General features: G+C 44.5%; 1 protein-coding gene across 3 annotated transcripts in view; it reads right to left on the reverse strand.

Moving 5' to 3' along the window:
• The window catches only part of Rbm33 (RNA binding motif protein 33), a 103,529-nt gene that overhangs the window by 12,229 nt on the left and 78,317 nt on the right, over nucleotides 1-12,983 (reverse strand). For all 3 annotated transcript variants that reach the window (XM_047560385.1, XM_047560384.1, XM_047560383.1), the window contains one exon: nucleotides 9,775-10,440. In XM_047560385.1, the coding sequence (XP_047416341.1) occupies nucleotides 9,775-10,440 (666 nt within the window). The remainder of the gene's footprint in view (nucleotides 1-9,774; nucleotides 10,441-12,983) is intronic.

The following is a 12,983-nucleotide window of genomic DNA, read 5'->3' on the forward strand; positions in this document are numbered from 1 at the left end:
GTCAGGACACAGAGAAGGACAGTGGTGTGGCATCCCAGGGCAGCCCCGCACGAATCCTCCTCCCGATAAGGCCACACTCACTGTCACCCGCCATGCTGTGGATATCACAGCCGCAGCCCTCCCGCACAGGTTTCTATTAACTGCAACAATGCTGAGCCTATCCCTGTAATCTCTGTGACACTCGTTCAGAACCTGCATGGTAAATGATATGCAAGCGAGATGAAGTTTCTAAATACAAACACATTTAAGGCTTCCTATTCTTTCTTTCTTTCTTTTTTAAGACTACTGGATTAAAGGAGAGAAGGTAAAGAAATAAAATAACATTCTCTTCCAGGTTTTGGGTCAATTTCCTAATTAAATTCCCACAATGTGATACAGGGTGAGAACACTTCACATCTGCAGTGTTCATTTATTCTCTGCAATAAACTATCCTTACCTAGTGGCAAACACAGACACAACTGATATCTAAACATTACCTCTGCTCCTTCTGGTAAAAGGTCTATGCAGACTGAAAACAAACCAAATCCGCACGCTTACAAACACCAGGACAGACAGAAGCCATAACAGCTGGACTTCTTAAAAGGATTCTCTTATTAGCGTGTGTATCAGACTCTATTCTAAGAACATAGTTATTCCAGTGCTTGTTCTCAAAACAACCGATCTTCCTCAGATTTGTTAGGCATGAGAAAATCTTTAAAGCGCAAAATCAGCTGGCCTTTAGAAGAATAAACCAAAGCCCTGAACCTATGAGGGGGTCTGATACCCTGGGTTTCTCCCATCTAAAAGCACAAAGTACCAGCTGGTAAAGGAAAGGACTGCAGAGGTGGCGGAGATGCACACTCTGGGTTTCTCAGGCAGCCAGGCCATAAAGTCTGGCTCTTCCAACTATGTCCCTCACTTAGGGTGAGGTTCCAGACCCTTCAACTCTCCCTAGCCAAAGGGACTAAAAAAACAGCAAGGTAGAACTCTGCCACTTCCCCTAGAAACCTACCTTGTGTGAATATGCCACCTGCCTCCCCCTCCCCCACCTCTGTCAACGGCAGTGTCCCTTCTCATCTGGTCTCCCCAGCACTCTATCTGTGGTCCTGTCCTTTGCACCTGCAGACATGGGAACATGCTCCAAGTCACTTCCACCTGGCCCACCACCCAGAAACCACCAGACCTTCCTACAAAATTAGCTTCTGCCAGAAAAGCAGGCCGGCCAGCAGTACTCTGGAGCCAGACTGTGTAAGCTGGGTGTGGGCTCCTGGGCGACACTCCCAAGGTTGCTCCAAACAGTCCATGTAGCACACCCACCATTTATCAAAATCTGAAAGGCAGTCAACAGGCAGTACAATACAATTTCACGCTGCAAATCAATCACAGGAGTCTGGGGAGGGGATAATGAACGTCTGCATGGAAAGATGACCAGAGAGTTGACACTAAGAACTCATGTTTGGGTTTCTTCCCCAAGCACTGCTCACTTGCTTCACCTGGCATTCCCTAGACGTCTGCAGAAATGGCTCTCACTCCCACCCGCAGAAGCATGAGGGAAACGTGCCACACCTCCACCACTTCAACAGAACAGACTGAACTACGAGATGCCTTCAGCTCAATATTTAAGCTTCTTAAATATACACATCTGTGACACTGTCCTGAATTCTGGAGACAAACAGGGAACAGAGACCAAAGCCTCCAACAGAAGCAGCACCCCGGAGCTGGGGGAGTGGAGCCGCCCCGCAGGCACGGGAGCTGTACCCTCAGTGACAGCAGCAGTCCTCAGGGCCAGAGGCAGGGGACAGCACACCCACAGAGCAGGAGGGAGGGGAGCCAGAAGGGCCCAGGAATTGCAACTGCCCCTTAGAGAAGTAGTTCCCAAAACTCAACAGATGATTTAAAAGGGATAAAATGAATGATTCTGTACCAGTTGGCAATCAGGCCAACACAGCAGGGTAGGACATTGGTCCTCATCTCTCTGCTAGAACTTTCAATAGCTCCCACTGCTACAGGGATCAAGACCCAAAACAGCCGAAGAACCCATCTCCAGACTCTCTGCTCTCTGCACTCCAACTTAATGGCCTTTGCAGATGCCCTCCTCTCCCTCCTTCACCTGGTTCTCTTTCTCTGCACTCGAGTCACTTCTGCTGTTGATGTGCTGCTGGTGAGGCACCTCACTCCTGCCTTTGCCTATAACTGCATCTCCAGAGCCCAACGAGGGCTTGGTTTCTTGTAGAGCTCAACAATGAGTCTCACTCTGTATGTAGCTCAAGCAGCACAAAGGCACAGAGTGCCTCAGCCTCCAGGACACATACAGACCTCCTCGATACTGGGACCAAAACCGAGGCCTGACCCCCTGAGTTCTGAGGAAGGCAGAAGGCCCGCCACTCATGCCCACACCACCACAATACCTCAGGCAGTCTCAGAGTACATCACTCACCCAAGGTCTCCCGTCCCTGCCACAAAGGAGATGCCCCTCGAAGACCCTGCCCCCATCAGTCCTCCTGTACTCTGGTCACTGCCAAAATCAGATGCCTTGGCCCGCCCTTGGCCCACAGAGGATGAGGGACCTGTTTTAAATATATAAAGAGTAGTGTTTGTTTCTCCTGGGACTATCCAATTGCTAAAACAGTTAAAATAATGAAACCAGCTGGGCGAGGTAGCGCAAGCCTGAAATCCCAGTGATTCAGGAAGCTGAGGCAAGAAGATCTCGAGTTAAAGCCAGCCTCAGCAACTTAGCAAGGCACTTCACAGTTCAGCGAGATGCTGTCTCTAAATAAAATTCAAAAAAGGGCTGGGGAAGTGGCTTAGTGGTTAAGCACCCGAGGTTCAATCCCAGGGAAAGAAAGAGAAGAAAGTAAGAGGGAGGGAGGGAGGAAGGGAAGGAGGGAGGAAAAAGAAAAGCAAGTGAGCAAAGTGGCAAAAAGTACGTTGTTTTTTTCTGTCAATGACCTATTTCAAGAAATGTAACAGACAACAAAACCTGGCCTATTCAAGCAGTCCCTCTATGATTCCTTTCTCTCTTTGTAACTCACCGAGGGAGGAAGGAAGAGCCCCACATGGAGGGCCTAAAGCACTGACAGCAGAACAGTATGCACCTATCATGGTTTTCATCTCAAATGGAAATGTCCCCCGAATGCCAAGTGCTGAAGGCTTGGTCCCCAACTGTGGTGCCATGGGAGGTAGTGGAACCTCTAGGAGGTGAGGCCTGCTGGGGGAAGTCAGCTCACTGAGTGTGTGACCGTGAAGTGAATACTGGGAGCCTGGGCCCTCTCTCTTTGCTTCCCGGATGTCATGAAGTGAACAGGCCTCCTCTGCCACAAGCTCCTGCCACAACGTACTACGTCAACAGAGCCCAAAGTCAACAAGGCCAAGTCACTGTAGACTGAAACCTCTAAACTGTGCACCAAAAAGAAACCCCTTCTTGCGAGTTAATGATCTCAGATATCTTGTCACAGTGACAGAAAACTGACTACCATAAACCCCTGGCTTGGGTGTTCCACTCTGAGGACCTGGAGCTGCCTGGAGACAGGGCCCCAGAGTCAGGCAGAAAGGCAAGTGGGACTGGAACTCCCTGTACAGGAAGGAAGCACAAGGTCAAAGAATGGTGGGGAATGAACCATGGATACAGAAGCCAGCAGGAAGGGACTCTCACTGGCTGATCTGGGACTTCTCTAGCATCAAAGTCAGCAGTGATGGTGAGGGCCAACTGAGTGACCTAAGAGGTCAGAAGCCCACACTGACATGGCGAAGGCACAAACGAGGGCAGGAGTGAGCCACTGCCACAGGACTCGGGGAGTCCACACACACAGGAGGCCTGCAGCAGTGAAGCCTCAGAGTCTGCTGGCCTGACATCCTGACCAGAAGTGGTCCATCCACATAGCCAACAGCACCTTCCCATTAGTGACTCGCCAGTGACCAAGCGTGCAGCTCTGACCACAGTGGGGACACTGGGCAAACACCACCTCCCAGATGATCACATTCAAACTCACCCATTCTGACAGGCCTCTCAACAGGAGGCACGGAGGACCTGACAGTTCTCTGCAGCCATCCTAACCAAAAGCGCACAACCTGAAACTGCTCAGGAGGAAGCACAAGACAAACCCAAAAGACACTGCACAAAATAACTGGCCTCTGCCCTTTAAAACATCAAGGGCAAACAAACAAACAAACAAACAAAAACAAAAGTGAAGGGTTGGGAAACTGCTCCGGATTAAAGGGGACTACAAAGACAGCACATGCCCCCGGCCTGAACCCCAGGCAGGACCTAGTGGCTTTGGTGATGGTACTGTATCAACTGATCTGATTTTTGCAATATATAACTAGGGTTTTGTAAGAGAATGTCTCTGGTCTGATGTAACACACTGTGCCTCTAATCTACTTGCAAACAGTTGTGGGGAAAAAATAAGTGTGTGTATGTGTGTGTGTTTGTGTGTGTGTGTGTGTGTGTGTGTGTGTGTTTAAGAGGACAAAAGAGAGACAAAGACAAAACAAAACACAAGCAGGAGGTATTTACAGGGGCACAGGCGTTCCTTGTGCCATCCTTCCAACTTCTCTCCAAGTGAAGCTGTGACAACATCAACACAGCCCGCGGGAGAGACCGGGCAGGCAGGGGACCTCCCTCCAGGACATCTCCTGAGAAGGCCAGAGGGGAAGAGGCCTACAAGTCCAGGCCAGCCCACTAAAGCAAGCTCCTGCAGATAAACTGGGACCTTCAGTATGAGCATTTGACAGCCTTTTAAAAATAAAATGCAAGAGAATCACAACTGGACAGCTGGATTTCCTGCTGGGGCGTTCTCAGCTTCTCCCACTTCTCTGTGTGGCCCACAGAACAAAGGACTGTTTGCCTAATTTGCAGCCAAATTCCTAAAATTTTCATTACCATGATCAGAATAAAGCAGTTGATAAATTACTTGCTCTTATTTTCTTAATGAACACTACATACAGTTACTCTGAATAAACCATTTTTTCCCCTTAAACTAAAAGTTAAGCATAGTAATTGATACTGACCTGCCACTCACTTCCCATGGCTACAGTCTTGGCTCTCTGCAGCAACCGTGGAAGGAGACCTGACCCCAGCTGTTGGCAAGCTGGGGTTCATCAGGCCACAGAAGCAAGGGCAGGCCCCAGAAGGCCAAGAGGTCAAAACTGAGACTTAGCAGAGACTAGCTACTTCCCAGAAACTAAAGGCCACAGCAGCTAGACCTTCCCAAGATGCGTGCTTGTTCCGATTCGTGTCTGGGTTTACTCCCCAGGGTGGCTTGAAGGCAACCACAGTAAGTTCACACTAAGTAAACAGATGATTCTTTTATATTTGCTCTGTTAATACTTGAATGGCTTTTCTGATTATGTATTGGTTATGACCAAAATTATGACCTAACGAGGCTGCTTTTCAATTAGTTTCTTAAGTACTGTATTTCACCACATAGTCAGCAAAGATTTTTATGCCAAATTTTCTGCAAAAAAGTGGGGTGCAACCATTATATAAAGCATTTTTAAAAACTGCCAGTAATACTTTAAAAAAAATCATATATTACTAAACTGTGTTTGGTGCAAGATTAGGAAGCAAGGAATACCTGCAAATATACATTAATGTGGTGGTTCTGATTACCTGGTGAAATACGGCACTTAAAGCAGTTTTCTGAGAAATGAGCAAAGACTCTTCTATAATTGTATGTAGTAAAGAGAATCATTCCAAATACAGTTCTTTAAATAGCTCTACATAGATAACACTCAGGGAGGCACATGAAATTTCATAATCAGTATTTGCTGACACCCAACATAAGCAGCACCAATTTGTTCCTTTTGTAATCTCACCTATCAAATCCAGACAGCAGAGGGAAAAAACCAAAATTCACAGAAACAGTAATGGATTAGTTCCATAGAAAAGATCTCTTTCATCTTCTAAGTCCTGCAATATCTTCCACTCCAAGTTTCAAATAGGAAACCTGACCTGGTGTAACTCACACACACCTCCTTCCTTGTGGAGGCTGCCGGCCTACCACCAAGTTCTTCTACACATCCTGCTCCAGTCAGTCACTGTCAATCATGGCAAGCAGTATGGAACCAATCACCATCCTTTGTCCAGAAGCCCCCATCAACAATCTTTTGAGCCCAGCTGCTATATATTTACCAAAAACAGCAGAACACAGATGACACTGAGTGACACTACAGAGAAGCAGTACCTAGAATAGGGAACTCTTCTGAATAAGTCAGGGGCTGGAGTTAAACCAAGGCTAGATGCTTAGCCCTGCCACTGAGCTGTGTGGCCCTGGGCTGGTGATGTGATCTCCCTGAGACCAGGCTTTCTCACCTATGAAACAGGAATGAGCCTCTACCTCATAAGGATTTTGTGAGAACATGCTCAACAGTAGACAAAAAGCAGCCACTGCTGCTATCAAACATGAAACCCCTGATTTCTACAAAGGATCTTAAAAGCATTCTAAAAAGACAACCATGTGCAAGTGCAAGTGTCTTCTACCTGCTGGAAGTTTCCAAGTTTCAACTCCTCGCAGCAAGCTTATTAACCCCATCTGAGTCGGAAATGAAGTACAGAGAAACACAATGACTGTTCAGTCTCAAAGGCAGCAAAGAAAGACAACCGTCCAAACACAGGTCTCTCTGCACCCAAAGTCAGGCTGCTTTTACCTATGACATACTTAGGCTCAAAGGTCAGTTCATGGTCCTAGAGAAGGAGTGTTCCAAGCTCTGCACCCTATGAAAATAGATTCCAGAATGGCCAATACCAAGTATGATGCTGAGGCAAGCCCGTGAAGAGCACTAAGCAGCCAGACATCACCACCATCAGCCATTTCCATAAAAACTTTCTGAAAAGGTTCCCAATGTCCACGGTGCAGAAAGTTTAACAAAGAGGACCAACATAAAAAGACTGGAAATTATGTTATGACAGGATGAATTAAAATCACCTTAAAGATAATGTAATTAACAAAAGGGCAGGTATAAAAGCCCACTTCTTAAGACTCAGGTTCCTTCACCTTTCAAAACTCAAGTTTAATAAAATGCAAAGATAGATGATTTGATTTTGAAAATGAGAGATGGAAAATAAAAGAGAACTCTGTTTTGATTCGCAATTGCCTCACAGGCATAAGGACACCTAGAGAAGCCTAATTAAGTTGTAAGATATTTCCAACTGAGCGATGTAGGAAGAATGGCAAAGAAATTCTGCTTTCACAAACACATGTGAGCAATCCTGTGGATACGCTTAGACTGTGGTCATCCACAGGGGACAAGCTTCTGAATGGCATCCGTCACAGTCTCCTATCTGAGCTCAAAGATGACTACAAGCAGGAGACTACCAAACTCAGAGAGACATTTCATTAAATATAGTAGTTACATAAGTTTCGGTTAGAAAAAGAAAGATGAAGGAAATCATTCAGGTTAGGAAACAAAGTAAATAAAACCGACTCTGGAGCACCTCTCCAGGAAACCTTATAAGCAAGACACACAGCATAAGGAAAAGAGGCCATGGGTCCACAGCAGAACACAAGGGGTACACAGACCAGCAGGGAAAGCTGCCATGAGCTGGCAGGGCACACTTGTGTCAAACGTGACCATACTTAGCCTCTTCCTTTTTGCACAGCCTGAAATACGCACAATTTGCAACTAATCACAATTATGAATACATTAAGAGTGGTTCCCACCAACTCCCAAAAAGAAAGAAACCAACCCAAGGCCAACACCTCTAGGGAAATGCGATCATCCTAGTTCAGAGAGATTCAAGCAAGAGACACATCTGATTAGCCAGAAGTTGCCAATGTGCATACTGGAGGAGCTGCTAGAACTAATCCTGAGACATGGACGTGTGTGTTAGTTTACTAACCATTTAAGAACTGAAAAGGCAAACGAATAGATTCCCAAGTACTGGTCTGGTGGATAGCTAGTTTCAAAGAAAATTCTTTTGTTTTACCACTTACATAAAATTAGGTAGCATGATTTTGGAACAAGGTCTGACGTTAAAAAAAATTATTTTTAATATTGCATAAAAAGCAAAAATTTTATCAGTAGATAAAATTTCTTGAAAGGAAGGATTTAAAACCTTATTAAAGCTGTTCTTCAAAGGTAGAAATCTGACCCTCCTCACCACCATCAGCACTCTCCGCCGCTGCTGTGACAGCACTGGCTGGCGTGAAGGACTGCTCCCAGCAGCAGCCACGCCTCCACTCAGGGCTGTGACCAAGAATAAAGGAGACTGACGGACACAGCAGGCTCAGATCTACAGAGCCACAGCCTCTGCGGAAACTGGCAAGTGCCTGGTTCACATCTAGAGATATTAAAATAATTTGATGGATCATCATCTGATTGTCAACATTCTGAACCATGATAAGTTGATGTGAGAAAAAACAGACTCAGACAAAGCAAAATCTGGGGTCCTTACTGAATATTCTACGAAACTTCTAACATATTAATCTATAAAAATTTTCTTATAGCCCATGGGTAAAACTTGTGTTTTTATTTGACAAATCTAGAAATTAAAGCACTGAAATTCAATTAACTGGTCAATTAGTGAAGTGAGTTGCTCCTGACCCAGGCCATTCCAGAGTGGGATGCCAAGACACATGCTCCTTCACATTCCGAGGCACACCCTCCCCTCAGTGCATCCGTTAGAGGTGATTTTCCTTCCCAATGTACATTTTTTGCACTCTTTAATGCAATGATTACTAGTTGGTTCACTCTAAAAGTTTGTTTACCACCTTGCCTGTTTCTTCTTCAATGCATATCAATCTCTAGAGTACAACCTATACATGGCCACAGAACTTGCTGGAGAATTCACTGTAATTATAGTCAAAGGTGTGAGTTTCCTACTATGCTAAGACCATGCTGCAGAATATGGAAGCACGAACTCTACTTGTCACCTGTTTGCCAGGGAACCTTCTGTAATGGGAATCTATCTTCGGTAGCTTATTATTTTAAAGTACTGAAATTACTCAAACCATAGTAAAACTGCAATTCTTGTGCCTTACCAAAAGTGATCTGAAATGGGCACTGTTCAAAAGTAAAAAAAAAAAAGAACTGGGGATGTGGCTCAGTGGTAGGTAGAGTGCTTCCTAGCATCCATGAGGCCCTGGTGTGATCCCCAGCACTGCGAATAAATAAATAAATGGGAAAAAAATGAAGCAGAGGCATGTTCCACTTTTGAAAGCATGTGGTAAGGATCATACATGATTCCAATTTACAACTGTGACTCCTTTAAAAAACATATGAAGAAAGCCAGGCGTAGTGGTACAAGCCTCTGATCCCAGCAACTTCGGTGGGGCTGATGCAGGAGGATCACAAATTGGAGGCCAGTCTCAGCAATTTGGCGAGACCCTGTCTAAAAAAAAAGGTATGTCTTGAAAATGGAAAAACAGGTATGAGTTTCGTGTCAATGCTGTTTCAAAGTGGACAAGCACACATGGTGGCTGCCCTCTTCCCCCATCGCTGCTCACTGAGGCTTAAGCTATACACAACCAAGCATTTGCTCTGTGTAGAGGAAATTTTATTTTTACAACAAACTTGATAGCTCAAGTTTGTTGAATTTTTATCACAAATTTATAACGATTTGCTATCACAAATTATCTACAAAAAATTAAAACTAAGAAATGTATAACTGTGGGATGCCACCACGGTCTTCATTAAGTCTCGAAACAATTCAAACGGATCCCAGATGGAAGCAGTATTTAAACAATTCTTAAGCCAACTTCCAGAGGTAAAGGCTGGTCTATGTGATTTAACTCTGTGAAAATCAGAACCTTCTAGGAGAAATGGATTCGAAGGCACATGTAAAACTCGTCAACTTACCCCTCCTGATAACTTAATCACTCTGACCTTGGAGCTGACATGCGGCCCATCTCCACCACCTCCACTGTTGGCCCGATGCATGACAGTCCTCTTCACGCCAGGCTTCATGTCCTGGGGCCGGCCCTGGAGGGACGCTGGGCGGGCTGCCTGTGGCAGGGGTGTTGGGTCCTCCACATCTGCAGGTTTGACCTGGACCACCTTGTGCAGAGGCTGCGTCTGACTCTGAGGGACTGCTTTGGCCTGCCTCACATGTTTCAGTGGTTTCATCTGCTGTCCTTGATACTGCATGTTAGCACCAGATGGCACAAAGGTTGATGTTTTGGGCTGAGCATTTGAAATGGTGACATCCTGGTTTTTAACAAGAAGTCTGTTTTTCACATTCTGCCTGCCCTGTGCGCATGGAAAGGGTAGCAGTGGGTTACCATTGGTAGGTGAGGGTGCAGCCGCCTGCTCCTCTTGCTCCACTGGGGCTGGAGGGGCATAGAGCTGCTGCTGCTGCTGCTGCTGCTGCTGCTGCTGCGCAAGCCTCTCCAGCAGCTCCTTCTTCCGGGCACCAGCCTGCTGCTGTCGGCGCAACTCCTTCTGCTTCAGGATTTCTTCTCTCAGGCGTTTCTGCTCCTCTATCTTTAAGCGATATAACCTTGTTTCTTCATCTTCATCAGGAAACTAAAATGGAAATACACACAGTTTACTTCCCTGTACACGGCAAGGCGACCATCCCAATCTGTTTCAACTAAGAAGATGCATTTCCCGAAAACCTTTCAATTTAGTATCTGAACGAAGGCGTTCGAAATCTGCTTCAAGACTAAGTATAACTCCCTCCTCTGGGGAGGGGGGAAGAAATTACAGCTAAAGCTAATTTGGAAAATCTTATCAGAATATTAAAAAATGAAGTAATGTGACTTTCCACTCATTTACAAGTTTGAAACCAATTAAACCATTCATTTAAGATATCAAAATATGTTTCGGATGGGAACGGCAACAGCAGCGAGGCCTGCCATCACTCGGCTTTTATCTGGCTCTTCCCTGACAGACCAACAAAAGGTGGGGTGTAAATGACCTGAAAGGGCCTGATTAGAACTATTGATTTTTCGTACAGAATTTTCAGTCTGATCTCAAACTCATTTGTCACAGAATAATTGGCTATAATGAACAGCACAAGTCAATCTCTCTGACCTTGAACTCCTGCACCCTCCTCAGAATCAAAATGTCGCCAATTGCAGTATTGGAATATTAATAGTATATAAGAAATCCCTTGAATATTCCAGCCTGAAACCATTATGAAAGTCTATCAAAAAATTACTTGAAAAAGTCTAGTAGCTTTTTATAAAACGCATCCAATGAAGAAAGCTTACAAAAAGTTAAGCATTTAAAAAACCTAACTGTATGAGTCTATAAAAATCACCCATCCCCACAGATCCTTTATAAAAGAGTCATGGCACTCAATCCACCTGGGACTCCCCTACTTAACAAGCTTGTCCACCCTGAATAAACCTTAAGGGTCAGGAAGGTGAAACAAGAGTGCAGAGGAGCTGCCTGATGCTCAGAGCCCTTGCACGGGGCTTGCTCCCTCAGAGGCAGTCCTGACAGCTGGGGCATCTCATCTCAACATCTAGCGCAGATTTCAATCAGGAAATTCAAAGGTTGGTGAGGGTCTGCTACCAGGTAGACACACAGAGCAAGAAGGAACACTGAGGAAGCCTGGAAGCCAGGCACAACAGCAGAGGGGCGCAGGCAGCCAGGGGGGAGGGAGCTGTGGACACACCAACAGGACTCCAGTGTACCATCTTGAAACACAGGGAGAATGACTACTCGTTAGCGCGTATTCCCATACAATCAAGAAAGTTACAGGCTGTATTCAGGAATACAGAGAGCACTCCTTGAGAAAGACTTCCATCAGCAGTCATCCTTCACTGTATCATTATTAACTGGGAGTACAAAACAATAAGCCACATTTGGTTAAGCAAAACAAAGAAGACATTTCTTCTAAAAAGTAAAAAGAAGATGTATAATCCTGGTGAGGTACAAGGAAAATTAAAATAACAAATTAGGACATTCAACTTATATCATGGTGACCTGCAAGTTCTGAATCACTTCCATAAATGATGTTTTTGAAGTAACCACAGAACTCTTCAGCTGTCTACCTCACCCAACATGCACCGAAGGAGCACACAGCAGGGTTGGGGGTGGTCTGTCCAGAAGGTCCCTTCCTCCTCATGTCATGTAGACACTGTTACTATACAAGAAGCATGTGTGTGACTTTATTTTTCTGAACCAAATCAGTTTACACATACCAGCTAGGAGCCAGCTATGTAAACTAAAGGCATTATCAAATTTTTTGGAAAGAATTCTTTATAAACCACTCCAATCCTGCTTGTAAATCTACAATGTCTTTTTATATATTAATTATGAAACCAATTGTCACCTTTCTTTAATAAGAGTTTATTAAATGGTAACTCAATATTCTGACTTTTCATTTACAATTCTGGTTTATTAATATTACAACTGCTAGAGGAATTTATTAAAGAAAATTTGACAGAAATAAAATTAATTAAAAGGTAAAACCAGTGCTAACTGGTTTTTATAAAATTTTAAGAAAGCATAGCTTACCTACATTCTTACCTAAGGAAAACAGTTTATGCCACCATTATTATTATATTATAAGGTAACCAATCAACCATGCTACTTCTTTCATTACACTCTATATAAATGTGACTAATACTGAGATAAGTTCCACGTTCTGGTCTCTTATCAGGTCCCAGGCACATACTCTGGCTTGTTTTATCCTCGCTGAACAGAGAAGAAAGTAGAGGCTTATGGGAAGTGAGGACCTCAAATTGCAAATCATGTAAAATATTGATCTACATTTATTATCTGTACTTATAACTCTCTGTACCTGTTTTAAAATTATCAACAACACATGTAATAATTCTAAACAAACCAAACCCTTCAAATCTTGAAGATAAACCAGTTCTATCCAGGAGTCTAGAATGTGAAACTGAAAAAAAAGCTACAGAAACCTAACAGTGCATGTCAGGGGTCAGCAGTCCACAGTCCTGATCCTGACCTGGTTTTCTAAGGAATGTTTCTCTGGAATATGGGCACATCCACTCACAGAACTGTTTTTAAACTGCCTTTGTGCTGAAATGGCTGAGTTAAGTAATCATGACAGTTTGTACTACATAGCCTAAAATATTTACGAACTAGTT

Source organism: Sciurus carolinensis, chromosome 8 (assembly GCF_902686445.1).
Source record: "Sciurus carolinensis chromosome 8, mSciCar1.2, whole genome shotgun sequence".
In the NCBI taxonomy this organism is placed as follows: Eukaryota; Metazoa; Chordata; class Mammalia; order Rodentia; family Sciuridae; genus Sciurus; species Sciurus carolinensis.